Source organism: Eulemur rufifrons, chromosome 16 (assembly GCF_041146395.1).
Source record: "Eulemur rufifrons isolate Redbay chromosome 16, OSU_ERuf_1, whole genome shotgun sequence".
NCBI classification, from domain to species: domain Eukaryota; kingdom Metazoa; phylum Chordata; class Mammalia; order Primates; family Lemuridae; genus Eulemur; species Eulemur rufifrons.
The window spans coordinates 76,865,914-76,882,444 of record NC_090998.1 but is presented as its reverse complement, the minus strand read 5'-3'; the positions used below and the strand labels follow the sequence as shown (position 1 = coordinate 76,882,444).

The 16,531-nt window shown below is 35.3% G+C and overlaps 1 protein-coding gene across 7 annotated transcripts in view; it reads left to right on the top strand.

Moving 5' to 3' along the window:
* ANKS1B (ankyrin repeat and sterile alpha motif domain containing 1B) overlaps nt 1–16,531 on the top strand; it is a 967,677-nt gene that overhangs the window by 535,427 nt on the left and 415,719 nt on the right. For 5 of the 7 annotated variants that reach the window (XM_069490549.1, XM_069490547.1, XM_069490546.1 and 2 more), the window contains exons 13-14: nt 1,173–1,762; nt 3,468–3,540. In XM_069490549.1, the coding sequence (XP_069346650.1) occupies nt 1,173–1,762; nt 3,468–3,540 (663 nt within the window). The remainder of the gene's footprint in view (nt 1–1,172; nt 1,763–3,467; nt 3,541–16,531) is intronic. The other 2 variants (XM_069490550.1, XM_069490548.1) reach the window with 1 other exon arrangement.

The following is a 16,531-nucleotide window of genomic DNA, read 5'->3' as shown; positions in this document are numbered from 1 at the left end:
AAAATGTTATTTGTTAATTTATAAAAACGCTGTTGTTTGGGGTTTATGATAGTAACTAACTTCTTCAAATTATGAATCAGCAAGTCAACTTTGGATTTGTTGTCATTATGTACTACATTGGCTATGACTACTTCACAAGAGTGAGTTAAGGGCTTGTCAGCTAATTTAGCTTTTGATCTTGGCAAATATTAAGCTGTCTATGTGCATTAAAATGACACTGAAAAAAGTAAAAAGTAAATTTACTTCCTTTGCTAAATTCTTTGGCCAGGTATATATACACAGTATATCTTTGAAAAATAAGTCATATGAAAGCATGGTACATTTTTAATCTCAGAGAAAATTTACGTTTTATGTTAGGAAAAAGTTCTGAAGCAACAAAAATGATCATTCTTTGGTTTCTTTTCTGCATTACATTTCCAAAGATCTGAAGAAATTAGAAAATAATTAATGCTATCTAAGAAAAGAAACAAGATAGTTTTGTGTTAATAGCTCAACATCAGTTTCGTGTAATACAGTCTTGCTTCTTAGTGATATTATGGGTTGCATTGTTTGCCCGTGTTAAGCCTGAACAAATGCTTTTTGTCTAAATCATATGATCTGTGTAGAATTATCCTTAATTTTATATTTAAAGTAATAATATCAGGATTATTAAACTTAAATTACTTCTAATTGCACTTCTTTTCAAGACTTTCTATTTGGATTTATTTGCTATTTGCTGGGAGGAGGGCAAGGGGATGTCTTTACATTTTATTTGGACTTAGCTGCCTGATGTCCGGCTGCATGACGATTTGTTCATTTATTGTGAGGATTTGGAAGTGAGCATCCCACTTTCAGAAAACCCAGTTTTGTTTATCTACTAAAAAACACATACTTTGCATTCAGGGGGAAACATATACAGTCACTCAGTTATTTAATAATACACAGTGTATACTTTTGAAATGAACCCTCAGGTTTATCAGGACAGTTTGATTCACATATGTATACACATTCATTTTATATTTAATACATAGCACTGTAGGGTCGTGGGGATTTCATAAAGTGAAGGTATTGCTATGGAGCAATAGGTCAAATGTCTGGATATTGCACAAGTTAGTAAGGGCACTGTTATTGTATCCTGGCTTTCAAAGTCCTTTATAACCATGCATCTTGACATCCTTTCCTCCCTTTTGCAGATGACGTCTCTCAACAGGAGGACAATGATCCCCCAAAAGAATACGACCCTGGGCAGTTTGCAGGCCTGCTTCATGGATCCTCTCCAGCCTGTGAATCCCCTGAAAACCCCTTACATCTCTACGGGAGAAGAGAGCAATGTGAAGAAGGACAAAACGAAGTCAGTTTGGCAAACAGTCCTTTGCCCCTCAAGCAGTCTCCAATAGAAAATAAGTCAGAACCGGTGGTAAAGAAAATTAAACCCAAAGTGGTCAGTAGAACAATTTTTCATAAAAAAAGCAACCAACTCGAAAACCATACTATTGTTGGCACAAGATCAACCAGGAGTGGATCCCGGAATGGGGACCAGTGGGTTATGAACACAGGGGGATTTGTGGAGAGAGCCTGTACTCTGGGGAGAATAAGGTCATTGCCTAAAGCCCTGATTGACATGCATTTATCAAAAAATGTCTCTAAATCTGATTCCAGTCTCATTGCCTACCCTTCCAATGAGAAAACATCAAGAGTTAACTGGAGTGAATCTTCAACTGCTGAACACAGTTCTAAAGGGAATTCTGAAAGAACACCATCCTTCACATCTGAATGGGAGGAAGTAAGCTTTGTTTTTCTTGCTGTTCTTTATATAACGCTTTGGAGTCAAGGGAGGTTTAGGGGAAGGATTTTTAGCTTTTTAAGTCTGTCAGAGGCAAAAAGAAAAAAATTAACAAATGCATACAGTTCCAACTGGAATGGAAAGGTTCTATGGGTAATACATGGTAATTTCACAGCAAGTATAAAAACAAACACAGTTCCACACATGTGGATTAATCTATTGTTTTCATAGAAATTGATATCAAGCAGAAGTAATAACTGGCTATGAGGTACAAGAGAATGTTCACATCTTGTCCTACCAAGCACTGCAGCTGACAAATTGAGAGAAAGCTTGGTATTTTTCTCTGTATCATTTTAGTACTTGCTACACTTGTAACCTTGTCTCCCTTCTTTAAAGTATCCTGTATTTTCAGAAGAGCTCCTTAGAATCTTAACCTTAATGGTAAACAGAGTGGTCCTGGCTCTTCTCCAAGCACCATACTATAAACACTCATCACTTAATATTCCCTTGTGTAATTATCAGGGAAACATTAAAGGAAAAAAATGTTTTGGGGTCAAGTATCACCAATGTAAGTTCTGCTTAAAGACAGTCTTTAATTTCATAGAATTATTCAGAAAGTAAGTATGCTTATAAGGTTATGAAACATCATCCTTTGTCCCTAAGGAGGACTGCATCATAAAATAATAAAGTGTCTTGCTTTTTGTTGAATTTCTTCAAAGAATGGGCCACAGTCCCTCTTGGTATGTAACTCCAACACATCACATTTTGTCTCTCCAAAGGTTCTACCATTTGGACTAGGTTTGGAAGCACAATTGGTCACTCTAGTATTCTGAGAACTAGAAATGGATGTGGTTCTAAGAGTGACATTCTGAATTGAGCTGTTTGGGAAAATCACTTAATATGGCTGTATCTGTTTCAGGGTGAACAAAATGGGATATTTAAGTAATGCTCATGGTCCTTTCTGGAATCTGCCATCTTATTTATTCAGGTTGCCAGGATGAGGAGAGGGATTAAACTATAAATGGCTATAGCTTAGATAGTCATGTCTTCATATAAATTCCATACTAGTAGATGGGTAGTTTTTTTCAAGTATATCATTTCTTATGTTTATTTATTCTGTGAATAACATCCAAAATTCTTTTTTTGGAAGTAAGATTAATTAAAATGTAACCTATCTCTTAGAATTGTTTCTGTGCCTGTATTCTTACGAATGGATACCACTAATCAGCTTGTGGCTGGTCAAACCATTTAATTAGGACTTGTTTCCGGTGGTTGTGCCCACAAACTGAAACCCACCCCTTCACCAGTCAGCTGGGATGCACTCTGCCAGGCAGAAGCAGAGGGAGGCCAGAGGGCATACACTTTGTCACATACACTTACTCTGAGACCCTTCTGAGTTTAAAGAACTCACAGTTCCTAACTTACCAACCTGTCCAAATACAAAGTTCATTTCAAGAAATGCAAAGAAAAGGCAAGCTAATTTTAAAAGTTTAAGAAAGAGGAGCATGATTTATATTTTAAAACACAATCCAAAATATTTTTGCTTCCCTTTAAATCTTTCACTATCAGTGTCTTAATTGTAGTGTTGCTGTGGTAATAACACCAACGATATGGAATATATGCTCAGGGCATTTGAAAGTTACTTTAAAATGTAATATTAAAAGTGAGCATAATTATCCATTTACATGATTTTTGTTTCTCACAGATTGACAAAATAATGAGTTCCATAGATGTTGGAATCAACAGGGAACTTAAAGAGATGAATGGCGAGATCACAAGTAAGGAAAACTTATTTACATTATAATGATAAACGTGCTTAAGAAATAGCCCAAAAATGATAGAAATCTTTAGATAACTTCATATTTTATCATAATAACAGTAGCTACAAATTATTTCCTTCCACTCTGAGTCCTAACAATAATGACCTGTAAACAATATCAATTACAAGGATATTGATTTAACAAATTGAGAGATTTTATCTCATGTGCTATTTTATGATGCCAGTTAATATTAATGAAGTTTCAACTTTTGTAGAGCTCAGTCTCAAGCACTTCAAAGTATTGTAGAATTGGATGACTTCATACACTACTATTTCTCATTCAGTGAAATGTTCCATTCATCTAACCAATGAGGTTAACAATTTCTGCTAGGTTGTAAGCTCCAGTTTGGCAAGAACTATGTGTTAATCATCTTTGTGTATCCCATAGTACCTACCAGAGTATATCACAAATAGTTGGTTTTGCAATCATTAATATATTACCATTACTAAGTATTATGTTATCTTCTTCCCTACAACTAAAGCTCAAAGTGGAAGTTCATATCAGATCTAAGTCTACTCATTTTTTCTTGTTGGAGTCCTGTCACAGATACAGGGACATTTGTATTATTCACAATTGACACCAAATCTGTCTGGAGCTCCCACAGCTGGGCCTTATGGTATAATGACCACTTCAGTGTAAAGCAGATGCAGTTGAAAAGTGTGTGCATTTTATGGCAAACACATATACACACCCCAAACAAAAAAGTCTGGTTATTCATTTTGACATTCTCAGCTGACACATTTGAAAAATATGTCAGCCATCCTGCCCGCTGCCTTTATTTACCATTTTTCTACAGTGGTAATGAAAATGAAAGTGGAGACTCAATCCCCAAAGAATCGTTATTATTAACAAAGACTGGCTCCATATGTGCCTTAATTTTTACCTCTTAATTATACACTAATGATGTACTAAGTAAGTGATTGACCATAACATGTAGCATTCCAGTCAGCCCTTAGCCAGTTGTGAAATACAGCTTTACTGAGTCACAGTCCCTTCCCTCTCAAGGCTGGATTGAACTAAAGAGGTAATAAACAACAACCACATGAAGGTGGCATTCCACAAATGATATCTTGGGTACTGAGTATGGTCGGGAAATCACACGGTGAAATAAAAAGTCAAACAGACATAAATTCAGATCTCAATTCTGCTACATACTCGTTGCTTGATCTTAGGCAACTTGGTTTCCCCAATTAACAGAAATAGAGATGCTAATATAAGGTCGTTGTAGAGAAGTGAAATGGCATAGATGTGGAAGTCTGACACATGTAGATATGTATTAAAGTTTAGCTCCCACCTTGTCCTCCCATGAGGGAGACGTTGCATTCAACACTGTGGTCACACTAAGATAAATACACATAAGCCTTTTCTTTATGAATCTTATCATATCAGCTATTCTCACAGTCTTAATGGTAAATTTGCTGTATTCCCTGGAATTGTTGTGGTGTGTCAACTGTAATACAGGTCATAACAAACCCACCAGTCAATTGGTACCAGAGAAGAGTTGTTACTAAAAGACAGCATAGAACTCCAGGGTACCCTAGTAAAGAAAAGAGAAAAATCGAACATGAATGGTTTAACTCTTCGAAATTATTATGTTGAAATCTGAGTGTTCTTTTTTTGCTTGACAATGGGAAGGGACGCACAATGAAATTAATGGGAGGTGAATTTAGAATGAGCAAGAGGAAATGCCACTATACTTCACATAGTATGTGTTGTCCATCTCCAGAAAGTCACTTTGGAAGGCCCTAACTCAACAGCTATGCCTGGCTTTAACAGAGCTGTGTAGTTTTTTGAGCATTTATGAAGTTTGTTGCTTAAAACCTCAGAAGATGATTGGGAGAATAAAATCATAGTTAATGGAGATGAAGGATCAGCATTCAATTTTGTATGCTCTTGCCTACTTTGTTTCAGTGTTTTTGTTTGCCCTCCCCCCACCCACACACTTCCAATGTCAGGTATTTTATAAACGAAATATTTATTGGACCAGGAAAAGATCTGGAACCCTCTTGGGCCAGGAAAAGTCTTGGAACTCTCTCATCTTCACTTCTATATATATAGCTATATGACAGTCTCTATGAATCATCTAACTAGTTTTACTCATAGAAATCAGTTTCCTCTTTTTTTTTTCCTTTTAATTTCCTCAGCAATTATATAGTAATTTGAAACTTTCCAGCAACCTCAACTGTCCAGAACTAAGACAAAAATAAAATTAAATAAAATTTACTGAATTTATTTTAGGTCAGTCCCTTTGGCTCTCATTCCGAACACATTAACGCATAATTTTCACAAACACCGCTTCTGATTTCCCACTTGAAATCAGATTCAAATGCCACACAAATCAGTGTTGGCAATAGGATTCAATTATATTGAATGCCTCATATTATGTAGAACACCCTATTCTTTGGTGATGCTAGATATCTGATGTGATAATATATTCTATATCATCATGTACTCCCAGGTTTGCATTTTTAGAATTCTTTCAGAGAACAGATATTTTTTTGTTTTATTTATTTATTTTTTTTATTTCAGGAAATTATGGGGGTACAAACATTTTGGTTACATGTTATGACTTTGCCATATCCCAACCATGATTTGAGATGTGCCCTTCCCCCACTACAGTGCTCACCACGTCCATTAGTTGTGAGTTTATCCACCCCCAACCCCCCGCCCCCAAAGAATATTACTACTGTGTGAGCACCTTCGTGTTGATCAGTCAGTGCTAGTTTGATGGCGAGTACATGTGGTGCCTATTCTTCCATTCTTGTGATACCTCACTTCGGAGGATGGGCTCAAGCTCTATCCAGGAAAATATAAGAGGAGCTAGATCACCATCGTTTTTTGTAATTGAGTAGTATTCCACTGTATACATGTACCATATATTATTAATCCACTCATGGATTGATGGGTACTTGGGTTGTTTCCACATACTTGCTTTAGTGAATTGTGCTGCCATAAACATTTGAGTGCAGATGTCTTTATTACAGAATGACTTTTGTTCCTTTGGGTAGATGCCTAATAGTGGTATTGCTGGATCAAATGGTAGTTCTACTTGTAGCTCTTTGAGATATCTCCAAATTCTTTTCCACAGAGGTTGCACTAATTTGCAGTCCCACCAGCAGTGTAAGAGCGTTCCTATCTCTCCATATCCTCACCAGCATTTGTTGCTTTGGAATTTTTTGATAAAGGCCAATCTTACTGGAGTTAGGTGCTATCTTATTGTGGTTTTGATTTGCATTCCCCTAATGATTAGAAATGTTGAGTATTTTTTTATGTGTTTGCTGGCCATTATTCTGTCTTCTTTTGAAAAATTTCTGTTCATGTCCTTCGCCCATTTATTGATGGTGTTTTTTGATTTTTTTTCTTATTGATTTTTTTGAGTTCTAGATAGATTATTGTTATCAGCCCTTTATGGGATGTGTAGAGAGCAAATATTTTCTCCCATTTTGTAGGTTGTCATTCATTCTAATGATAGTTACCTTTGCTATTCAAAAGCTTTTTAATTTGAATCAGGTCCCATTTATTTATTTTTGTAGCTGCTGTGATTGCTTTCAGGGTCTTCTTCATAAATTCTTTCCCTAGGCCAATGTCTGAAAGAGTCTTCCCTACATTTTCTTCTAGGATTCTTAAGGTTTCATGCCTTAGGTTTAAGTCTGTTATCCATCTAGAATTGATTTTTGTAAGAGGTGAGAGGTGGGGATCCAGTTTCAATCTTCTGCATGTAGCTATCCAGTTTTCCCAGCACCGTTTATTGAAAAGGGATTCTTTTCCCCAGTATATATTTTAACCTGCTTTGTCAAAGATTAGATTACCATATGCGGATGGTTTCACCTCTGGATTCTGATTTTGAAGTTAGATGGACCTGGTTTCAAATCCCAGCTTTGTAATTTCTGACCTCTCTTATGTCAACTTCCTTACCTATAAATTCAGATTTTTAATAACCATCAGTCAAGCCTGTTGGAAGACTAAATTTTACATCATACTACAACAGTTTGTGTATCCCTTATTTGAAATGCTTAGGACCAGAAGTTTTTCAGATTTCAGATTTGTTTTGGATTTTGGAATATTTGCATATACATGATGAAATAGCTTGGGGATGGGACCCAAGTCTAAACACCAAATTCATTCATGTTTCATATACAACTTTTACACATAGCCTAAAGGTAATTTTATACAATATTTTTAATAATTTTGTGCATGAAACAAAAAGTTTTGACTGGTTTTGACTGTGATCTTATTGCATGAGGTCAGGTGTAAAATTTTCTTGTAGCATCATGTAGGTGCTCAAAAAGTTTTATATTTTAGAGAATTTTGGATTTTGGATTTGCAGATTAGGAATGCTCAACTTTATAATTTAGAGCATAGCAGGTGATTAACACATATAAATTCTCCAGCTTTCTCATGCAAGTATGCATGACTTGTCTTTCTAATTAGAGTGGATGCCACACAGGAAGATACATAGGAAATCTTGCTTTTCTTTTTGATCACTGAGGATTGTAGTTAAGATATAACCACTCATGTTCTAAGTTGCTTTCATGTGGACTCATTTTTGCAGTTTTATTTCTTTTTTTTTCTTTCTTTTTTTGAGAGATAGTGTCTCATTCTGTCACCCAGGCTGGATTGCAGTGGCCCAATCATAGTTCACTGCAGCATGAAGTTCCTGGGATTACGCAATGCTTCTGCCTCAGCCTGCCAAGTAACTAAAACTACAGGTATGTGCCATCATGCCCAGCTAATTTTCCTTTTATTTTTTGTAGAGATGAGGTCTTGCTATGTTGCTCAGGCTGGTCTTAAACTCCTGGCCTCCAGTGATGCTCCCTCTTTGGCCTCCCAAAGTGCTGAGATTACAGGCGTGAGCCACCATGTCCAGCTGGAAGTTTTATTTCTTAACCATTGTCATTGTACCACAAGGAAGTGCTTTCAAGTTAACAAATTTACCATGTCCGCTAGAACTACTTCACCTTCTCACACATTCTAAGAATCAGGTGAATGGTTTCCTTGATGGGATTGAGGGTCACTTAAGCAACATGGGGGGAAGTAAGTGGCTCCACAGGACATGCTTATCATCACACAACAGCAAGCATGCAGAGTAATCAAGAGCCCAGACTTTACAATACACAAGGGTGGCAGGTAATCTTACAAACACTCTCCTATTTCTGAACTGGTTTTTAACAATCTCATGTTTCACTAAACAGATGACAGGTATATGGACTATGTTAGATTGATCTCAAGTACATTAGTATAAAAGTAGTATTTAGTTATAATGCATTTTTTCTTATATGTAAGGTTAAATTGTACTCAAAGAGAAATATTCTAGAGTTGTATCTTTTAAAAACGTGCTTTTGTCAATATATAAATTCCATCTAAGTTATAGTTATAAATGAAAGCTATTAAAATGAATTCATAAAGAATTTTATCATAGAGTGAATTGTCTATATTGGATAGATGAAATGTAATTCTTAGGTCATTTGCTGAAAAATACACAGCTCTGAAAGCAGGAACTAACATTAATCTCACAATCTGCATTCTAAGCTTTTGCTCCCCTTCCTCCTAGAGTCTGAGGGCCCAAGTTCAGAGCCTCTGATAGCAGTAGAGACCCTCCACAGGGAGTTTCTAGGACTTTAGGAACTCACTAAGGCAGAGTAAATGTTCTCTGGCCTCCTGATCTAAGCTCCACCTTCTCCCTGGGTCTGCAGAAACAGGGGGAACTCACATGGCCCTTTCTGAGTAGGACGGTAAATGTCTTCATTGCCCCTGAAACTGCCTCTTCCTGAGGTCTTGGTTGCTTCCAGGACCCTGATGTTTGCTCATATAGCTCTGGATCTGTACCAGGAGGTACTTTGTCACAATTAATAGCTGTCCCCCTGCTGAAATGGGAATATCATTCCTCAAAATCTAGAGAAGCATTAAAAAATGTATTTACTATTAGAGACATGATAAAGAAGAGGGAAACTAAAATGTAATCCATTCTTTCTGTGTATCAGATGATGTGCAATTTACTGCTGTAAACAATTTTGTATTCAATTCTCAAAACAGTGCAGTGAAGTATTATACCCATTTTATAGATGAAGAAAGGCTTTGAAAAATTAAGTAGCTTGCCAAAGTCAACTGCTTCAAACCGATATTTTTCTCTTCTTAAAGGCCATACTGTTTTCAATAAAATATGCTGCCTACATAGAACAACAGAAGCTATCCCATCACTTCTTACTTTTAGGCCCAGTCACCCTGACATCCCCTAAGGGGGTGTTTGCATGTAGAACCAACCACGCCCTCTTAGCAAAGCCCACCCATCAGTATGGAGGGCGTTAGCTAAAACCTCTCAGCCTTCCCAAAGCACAGGCCACATGGTCATGTATGTAAATGAGTCACGGCCCTAAATATATCCTGCCTCCCAAAAGTGAATCCACAAGCTCTAATGACAACCTGGGTTTCACTTATTTTCAGAGGAAGAATTTTCCTTGCCTTCAGCAATATTCTTTTTTCCATGAACTGTTAAATTACACATAAAAGCTTCAGTAGAATGCTTTGCAACAGGCATATTTTATTTTTGATTTTTATTTCTTTTTACATTACTATTTTTAATAGAACCAACTGGGGAAGGTGGGTAGTCGAATACATTAGCACACAAGCACACTATTTAATCTAAATCAGGAGAGGATTTATTTTTATTATTATTTTATGTAACACTTCACTAAATGACTTATTTTTTTCAGACAGATTAAATCTAAGGAATCTCTTAATAGAATACACATGTAAAAATGTGAATTTCAGTAATTGTTAGGCTAGCATGAGTTAACTAATCTTTATCAAGAGATCTTGTTTAATGAGCCAAACAATTGTGTTCTTAGTGTAAGAGATGCTAAAATTTATTTAGCACCACACATTCCAAATAGTTTAAAAACTAAAATAACTTGCATAATATAAATTTTGATCATTCAAATATGGCTCAGATTTTTTAGTTTTGAAATTGGAGGGAATGTTTATATGTGAAGTCAGGTTTCCCTTACGTGTAAAATAGTCAAATATTATTCTGTGTTCTAATATTTGCTCATGATATATCAATAACTAAAAAATGGTACCCTGTTTTCAATTCAACAAGAGGTTAGAGAGATGAGTAAGTGCAGTCATCCATTAGTACTGGAATGTTTTTCATAACATCTCTGATACGTTATCAACCATCATCACTAACATGTGCTTACATACTTCCCATGCTGGTAAGTTCGCTACTTTCAGAGACAATATATTCTATCGCTGGGAAGCTCAAATTGTTGAAAACTTATTGTGTTAATTCAAAAATGTATCAGCTAGTTCTGCATACTCACTCTAACAATTACTAGTAGTGTCATCTTGGGCAAATCATTCAATCAGTCTGAACCTTACTTCTTCATATGGAAAACAGCTTTAATAAATAATATCTCCTTTCTTCAATATTATTGAGAAGCTCTAATTAATGAGAAAGTGGTTAACTACATTCCTAGTACATACTAGATATTAACAGATGACGTCTCCCTTCTGGGACTTCTCTTTTCCCTTCCACCCATTATTCCCTTAAAAGAAAACATTTCCAAAGTATGGATAAACATCCATTATTTCTGACATATGTAAGTATCTTAAGTATAGGGATTAGGGATCATGCTTATTTGATAGCATGTACCCCTTGCACATTTATCATAAAGCTGGAAAATAGTTGCAAAAAGTCTTTTTTGTAGATGCTTAAAAAATATTAATTGGGGCCAAGCATGGTGGCTCAGGCATGTAATTCCAGCACTTTGTGAGGCTGAGGTGGGAGGACTGCTTGAGGCCAGGAATTTGAAACCAGCCTGAGCAACATAGCAAGACTTCATCTCTACAAAAAATTTTAAAAAATTAGGGGGATATGATATCGCACACCTACAGTCCCAGCTACATGGGAGGCTGAAGCAGGAGGATCGCTTGAGCCCAGGAGTTGGAGTTTACAGTGAGCTATAATCAGACCACTGGACTCTGACTTGGGGAATAGAGCAAGATCCCATCTCTTAAAAATATATATACTATTGAATAACTTTTATATAAATATCAGTGCATTTTACAAAATCCACCATTAATGACCTCAAACTGGCAAGAGAAGAGGAAGTAAAAATAATTAGGAGCAATCTGAAAGATAGAAAGTAGAGTTTCATAAGTCATGGCTCATTATGATTGGTTTTAGATATAAATTTGTTAGTTTATTTTCCCAAAATATAATGAAGAATTGAGTAATAAATGTATGTCACTTACTCATGAGAAAAACTTTATGGCTTATACTGGTTATTTTGTCCTGATAACAAAGGGTTTTTCATCTACTAGCACTTTTGATACTCAAGTATAACCTTCTAGGGAGTTAGGAAATTAAATATTTTATAATTGCATGTCACTTATAGGACTATATTCTAAGGAAGCAACTGAACAAAAGAAAAAATACATATATGAAGTTGTTCATTTCAGCATTGTTTATGGTCATTTAAAAATAGAATTAAACCAAATGATCATTAATAAAAAATTTGCAAAATACAGTAATTCCTTATGATAAAATGTTATATAACTAATTAAAAATGGCATTGCATCTATATTTATTACCATAGAAATATAGCCATAATATGTTGCTAAGTGAAAAAGTAGAAAATAAAGTAAAACATCATCCCATTTTTTAATACACAGACATGCAAAAAGATCTGGAAAGACATATAAAAAAAGGTTAACAGTGGATATCTCTGGATAAGATTATCAGTGATTTTTATTTTCTGCTTTCTCTTTTTCTAAATTTTCTAAACTTTTTACAGTGAGTATACATTACTATTATTTTCATTGTCTAAACCATTTAATAAAAATGTATATACCAATCTAGTACACAAATATGGTAAACAAATAAAATATATAGAGAAACATGCATACACATATATATAAACATTTACATATGAAACATAGATTTTATAGCTATTAATGCTGATAATTAGATAAATATTTGCTAAGTGAATACTGTTTATAATTACATAATTCTTTTTATCAGGGTATGCTTCAGTGGTTTTAGAAAAGGGATTCATTTGACTTGTTTTATTTTTATTTTTCATGTTATTTCAAATATTTTTAAGGTAAATTTAAAAATTATCCATAAGCCAACCCCAATCAAAGTGGTATTTTCTTTTGGCCATGTCCTTGTCTATGTACACATTCAATTTTTTGTATTAATAATAATTTTATAGGTAGAACTTTACAATCTTCATTTTCATATGCCATTTCACCAAATGCTATTTTGCTTCATTTTTTTGTCCTTACTTCTTTGTCTTGCCCTTCCTGTGAATATCTAATGTTAGTCTGGTGTACATACTTTCACTCTTTTCTCCAATTTCATGCAGTCACATACAGATTGATAGATGACAGATAGGTGATGGATAGATAGATATTATCTGTAATTCAAGATTATGAAATCATGCCAAATACATTTCATTGCAACTTGTTCTTCTTTTTTAACAATAAGTCATAGCTTTGCCTTATTTTGATAATTAGTAAATTCAATAACCTGTGAAACAAAATTGCATTCATGAAGTTCATCCTCGAGGAGGAAAGGAGCTCTGAGACCTCATTGCTCTTCCCACCTCTGCGCTCACTTACTGTGTGACTTAAAAAATACCTCATGATAAGCCTCAGCTTCCTCACTTGAAAATAAAAGGATAGGACTAGGTCTTCTCCCCCTCTATAATTCTATGACTCATACTTTTATCTTTTGTTTCATGAAGTTATACTTTGGCAGAATGTCCTCCATTAAAGCTTTCCACTTCTTAATTTCTTAAGGACAAATGACCAATAAATCTCAAGTATGTGTATTTCAAATGAGGTTCTTCTAGGAATGTTGCCAGATCATCATTTTACAATGTTTTTTAATATATTAATACAATAAATGCATAATCTAAGTGATATATGTCTGTAAGCTAGATCAGTTCTTTTTATTTGTGGGCAAAAGTGACTTTCACCTCAGCATCTTGGCTCCCTTAGTAAACCTTATGCTGACTTGTAGGAGACTTACAGACTAGCTGCGATTGTGTGTGCATTTGTGATGCAAATGGGAATAAATGCAGAATTTATGATACTATATTTTCCCTGCTTTTTGACTCCACTACACTTTTTATAAAGAGTTTTATGACAAAAGAGAAGTTAGCATTGTGATGGCTTATATTTTCCACTAGGCCGCAGATCCTGACCAAATGCTCATAATTGCCATTTTCTTCCCACTTACCTGGCTTGACCAAGGTTTAGTCAGGTATCTATCTCTCCTCCCCACAGGCTCCTGAACTTTGGCTTGCCCTAAATCTGAGCAGGTACTAAAATGCAGAAGGTCCCCCCTTAACAATTCCCTTCAAATCAGCTGATCACAGAGAGAAGCATTCCTGTCATATCATATGATCATGATGACTACTCAGCCCCACCCTCTAAGTTCCTGCTAGTCCTGTTGAACCTTCCATATAAAAGAAAAGCCTTTTCTGTTTGATTTTGAGATGGTTGAAAATCTGAAGGAAGGAACATTCTCCCTATTGCAATAGTTTTTTTAAGTCTCACCTTTGTCTAAGTCTGGATTTTTTTTTTTTATTGACAGTACTAAAAAGTTCTTAGGCCTCTTTTGGTTCACCTTTGAACTTCTCAGCCAGTTCTCTTTTCCTCTTTTAGTATTAATCATACCACAAAGTACATTTTTCCAGGGTTGCCCCTCAAAGACTATGCTGATTTTCTCTGCTGTAGCCAATGTTTAGAAAAACAAATGCATGCTTGTCTGTGTGTATGAGTGTGTGATGTGTATTATATTCCTATGGTAATCAGAATGATAGAGACAACATAATTATATACTTAAGATATGTACCCTAGATAATATACAGATTGATTTTTGTATCTCCTTCTGATACAATTCTATTGCAACCGAGAATTTCCTTAGAAAATTCCACCATTATGTCTTTGGATTATACCAAATGTGCATAATCATAAAACGTATGTAAAATAAAAGGCTTATTTTAATGAAAGCATAATGTACAATACCAAATACCTATTATCTACTGTTGCTGACACATGAAATGGTTGTGATAGTGCCACCAAGCCTTTTATTATAAGAATAAAGGAAAGAAAACAGAACTCTATTACCCTGGGCACTTACAACAAACACTTCTGTGTGAGCTACTCAAGCATTTAAATAAACCATTTGCACCTGGTTTACTCATTATTTTTTTCAATGGGGTAAGTGCTCGTGTCCCTTAGAGTGGTACTCTATTTGTACTCTGCAGATCTCCAAAATAGAGTTTAGAAGGCTTATAATAAAAGATATAATTACAGTAAAATACAAAGTCATTGAAACAATAGTAAAAGATATGAACCAGATAGTTTAAAAGGAAAATATCTAAAAGGGGTGTAAAAAAAGGAAGAAAAGATTCCAGAAAACCTAAACTAAGGAAAATGACTACAACAAAGGATACAACTTGACTCTGAGATTCTTGTGGCAATCAAGACAAAAGTGGGCTACAGCAGTCATGATAAAGGCGGTATCATAAAGGCATATAGAGAAAGAAACTATGTTCTAGCTTTAAACTCTAGAAGGAATTTTCCCCATGGGTCATTTTATAAAAGCTATAGATACAGATTTGGAACAATGCTTTCATTAGAATTCAGGGAAAGGGGGATATCCTACCTATGACTTATATATGGCCAGGTGTACAGTGATAAGGTAGTGCTTCTGCAAAGACTTTTCTACTGGGGAATTCTAGCTTTCTCCATGATATAATAAACACACATTGGTTCCCAACATCAATGCTATTTTTCCTTACCCTTTCAAAAAAAGGCCCTTTTTATTTAACCTGTTCTGTATATCAATTACTTTAGTACCAGAATTTGAGGGGTACTTAATAATAAAATTACATACACTATCTAAAATTTTATGTAACAGTAAGGCTGGGGCACCATTCTCACTATACATGAAAGAGTATGAAATACGACGTCAGAAAGTGAGTTCAGAATCCCAGTTCCTTCCCCTCCTTGCTGTGTGCCCTGGGCTGGACAAGTTACTTCATCACTCTGAGCCTTCATTACCTTGTTCTTTAAGATGGGAATAATGACAAATGTCTACTTGGTATAATTAAATGAGATCATTTATAACGAAAGCACGTGTAAACTGTAAAGGTCTGTTAATTATTCTGTCACCTCTCCAGAAAACTCTTTATGTTTAAATTAGAAGTCACTGTTTTCATTTTTATTTTCTTCAGGCAACTGAATGCAGTTTGTATGAACTCAATAAACTCAAGAAAATAGTTGCTTTGTATGCATACCTGGACCATTCACCCTGCCTCTGGAAGGTTTCTAAAAAAAAAAATTAAGATGCTTTTCTTCCTGAAGGAGTGAACATATTTTCTAGTTCATTTTTATATATTAAAAAATTTTTGTTCACTCTATGGACAAAATAAACAAGGTAGTTTTCCCCACTAATAAATACAGGAATGGAGAGGAATTCCAGGACAGTAGACTAAGACAACCAAGTACTCACACGCAACTGCACAAATATAGCACAATCACAATTGCTGAGGAGCATTTAGCTGTAGTTCGACCTACAGTCAAATGCTCAACTAATTTGATAAAGTAGGCAGTAAATTATTTCAAAAATGATTATGCTAACAACTGGCTGGCTGAGCATATAGTACAGAGTGTGGAAAACGTGAAGGCAGACAGGCCAGCTATGCTGCTATCACGGTCATCTGGACCCAAGGGAAGTTGACAACCTAGATTTAAATGGTAGCTGTAGGAAAAGGGAAAGGAGTGACTCAGACACGTGATGTTCATTATTTAGTGATATTTAACCCTTTCTGAGTCACCAACTGCTTTGCGTGTCTGATGGAAACTATGAGGCCTCTTCTAGGAAAAATGCAAATATTCTTTAAAACATTTTATTTTCAACTCCTCCCATATT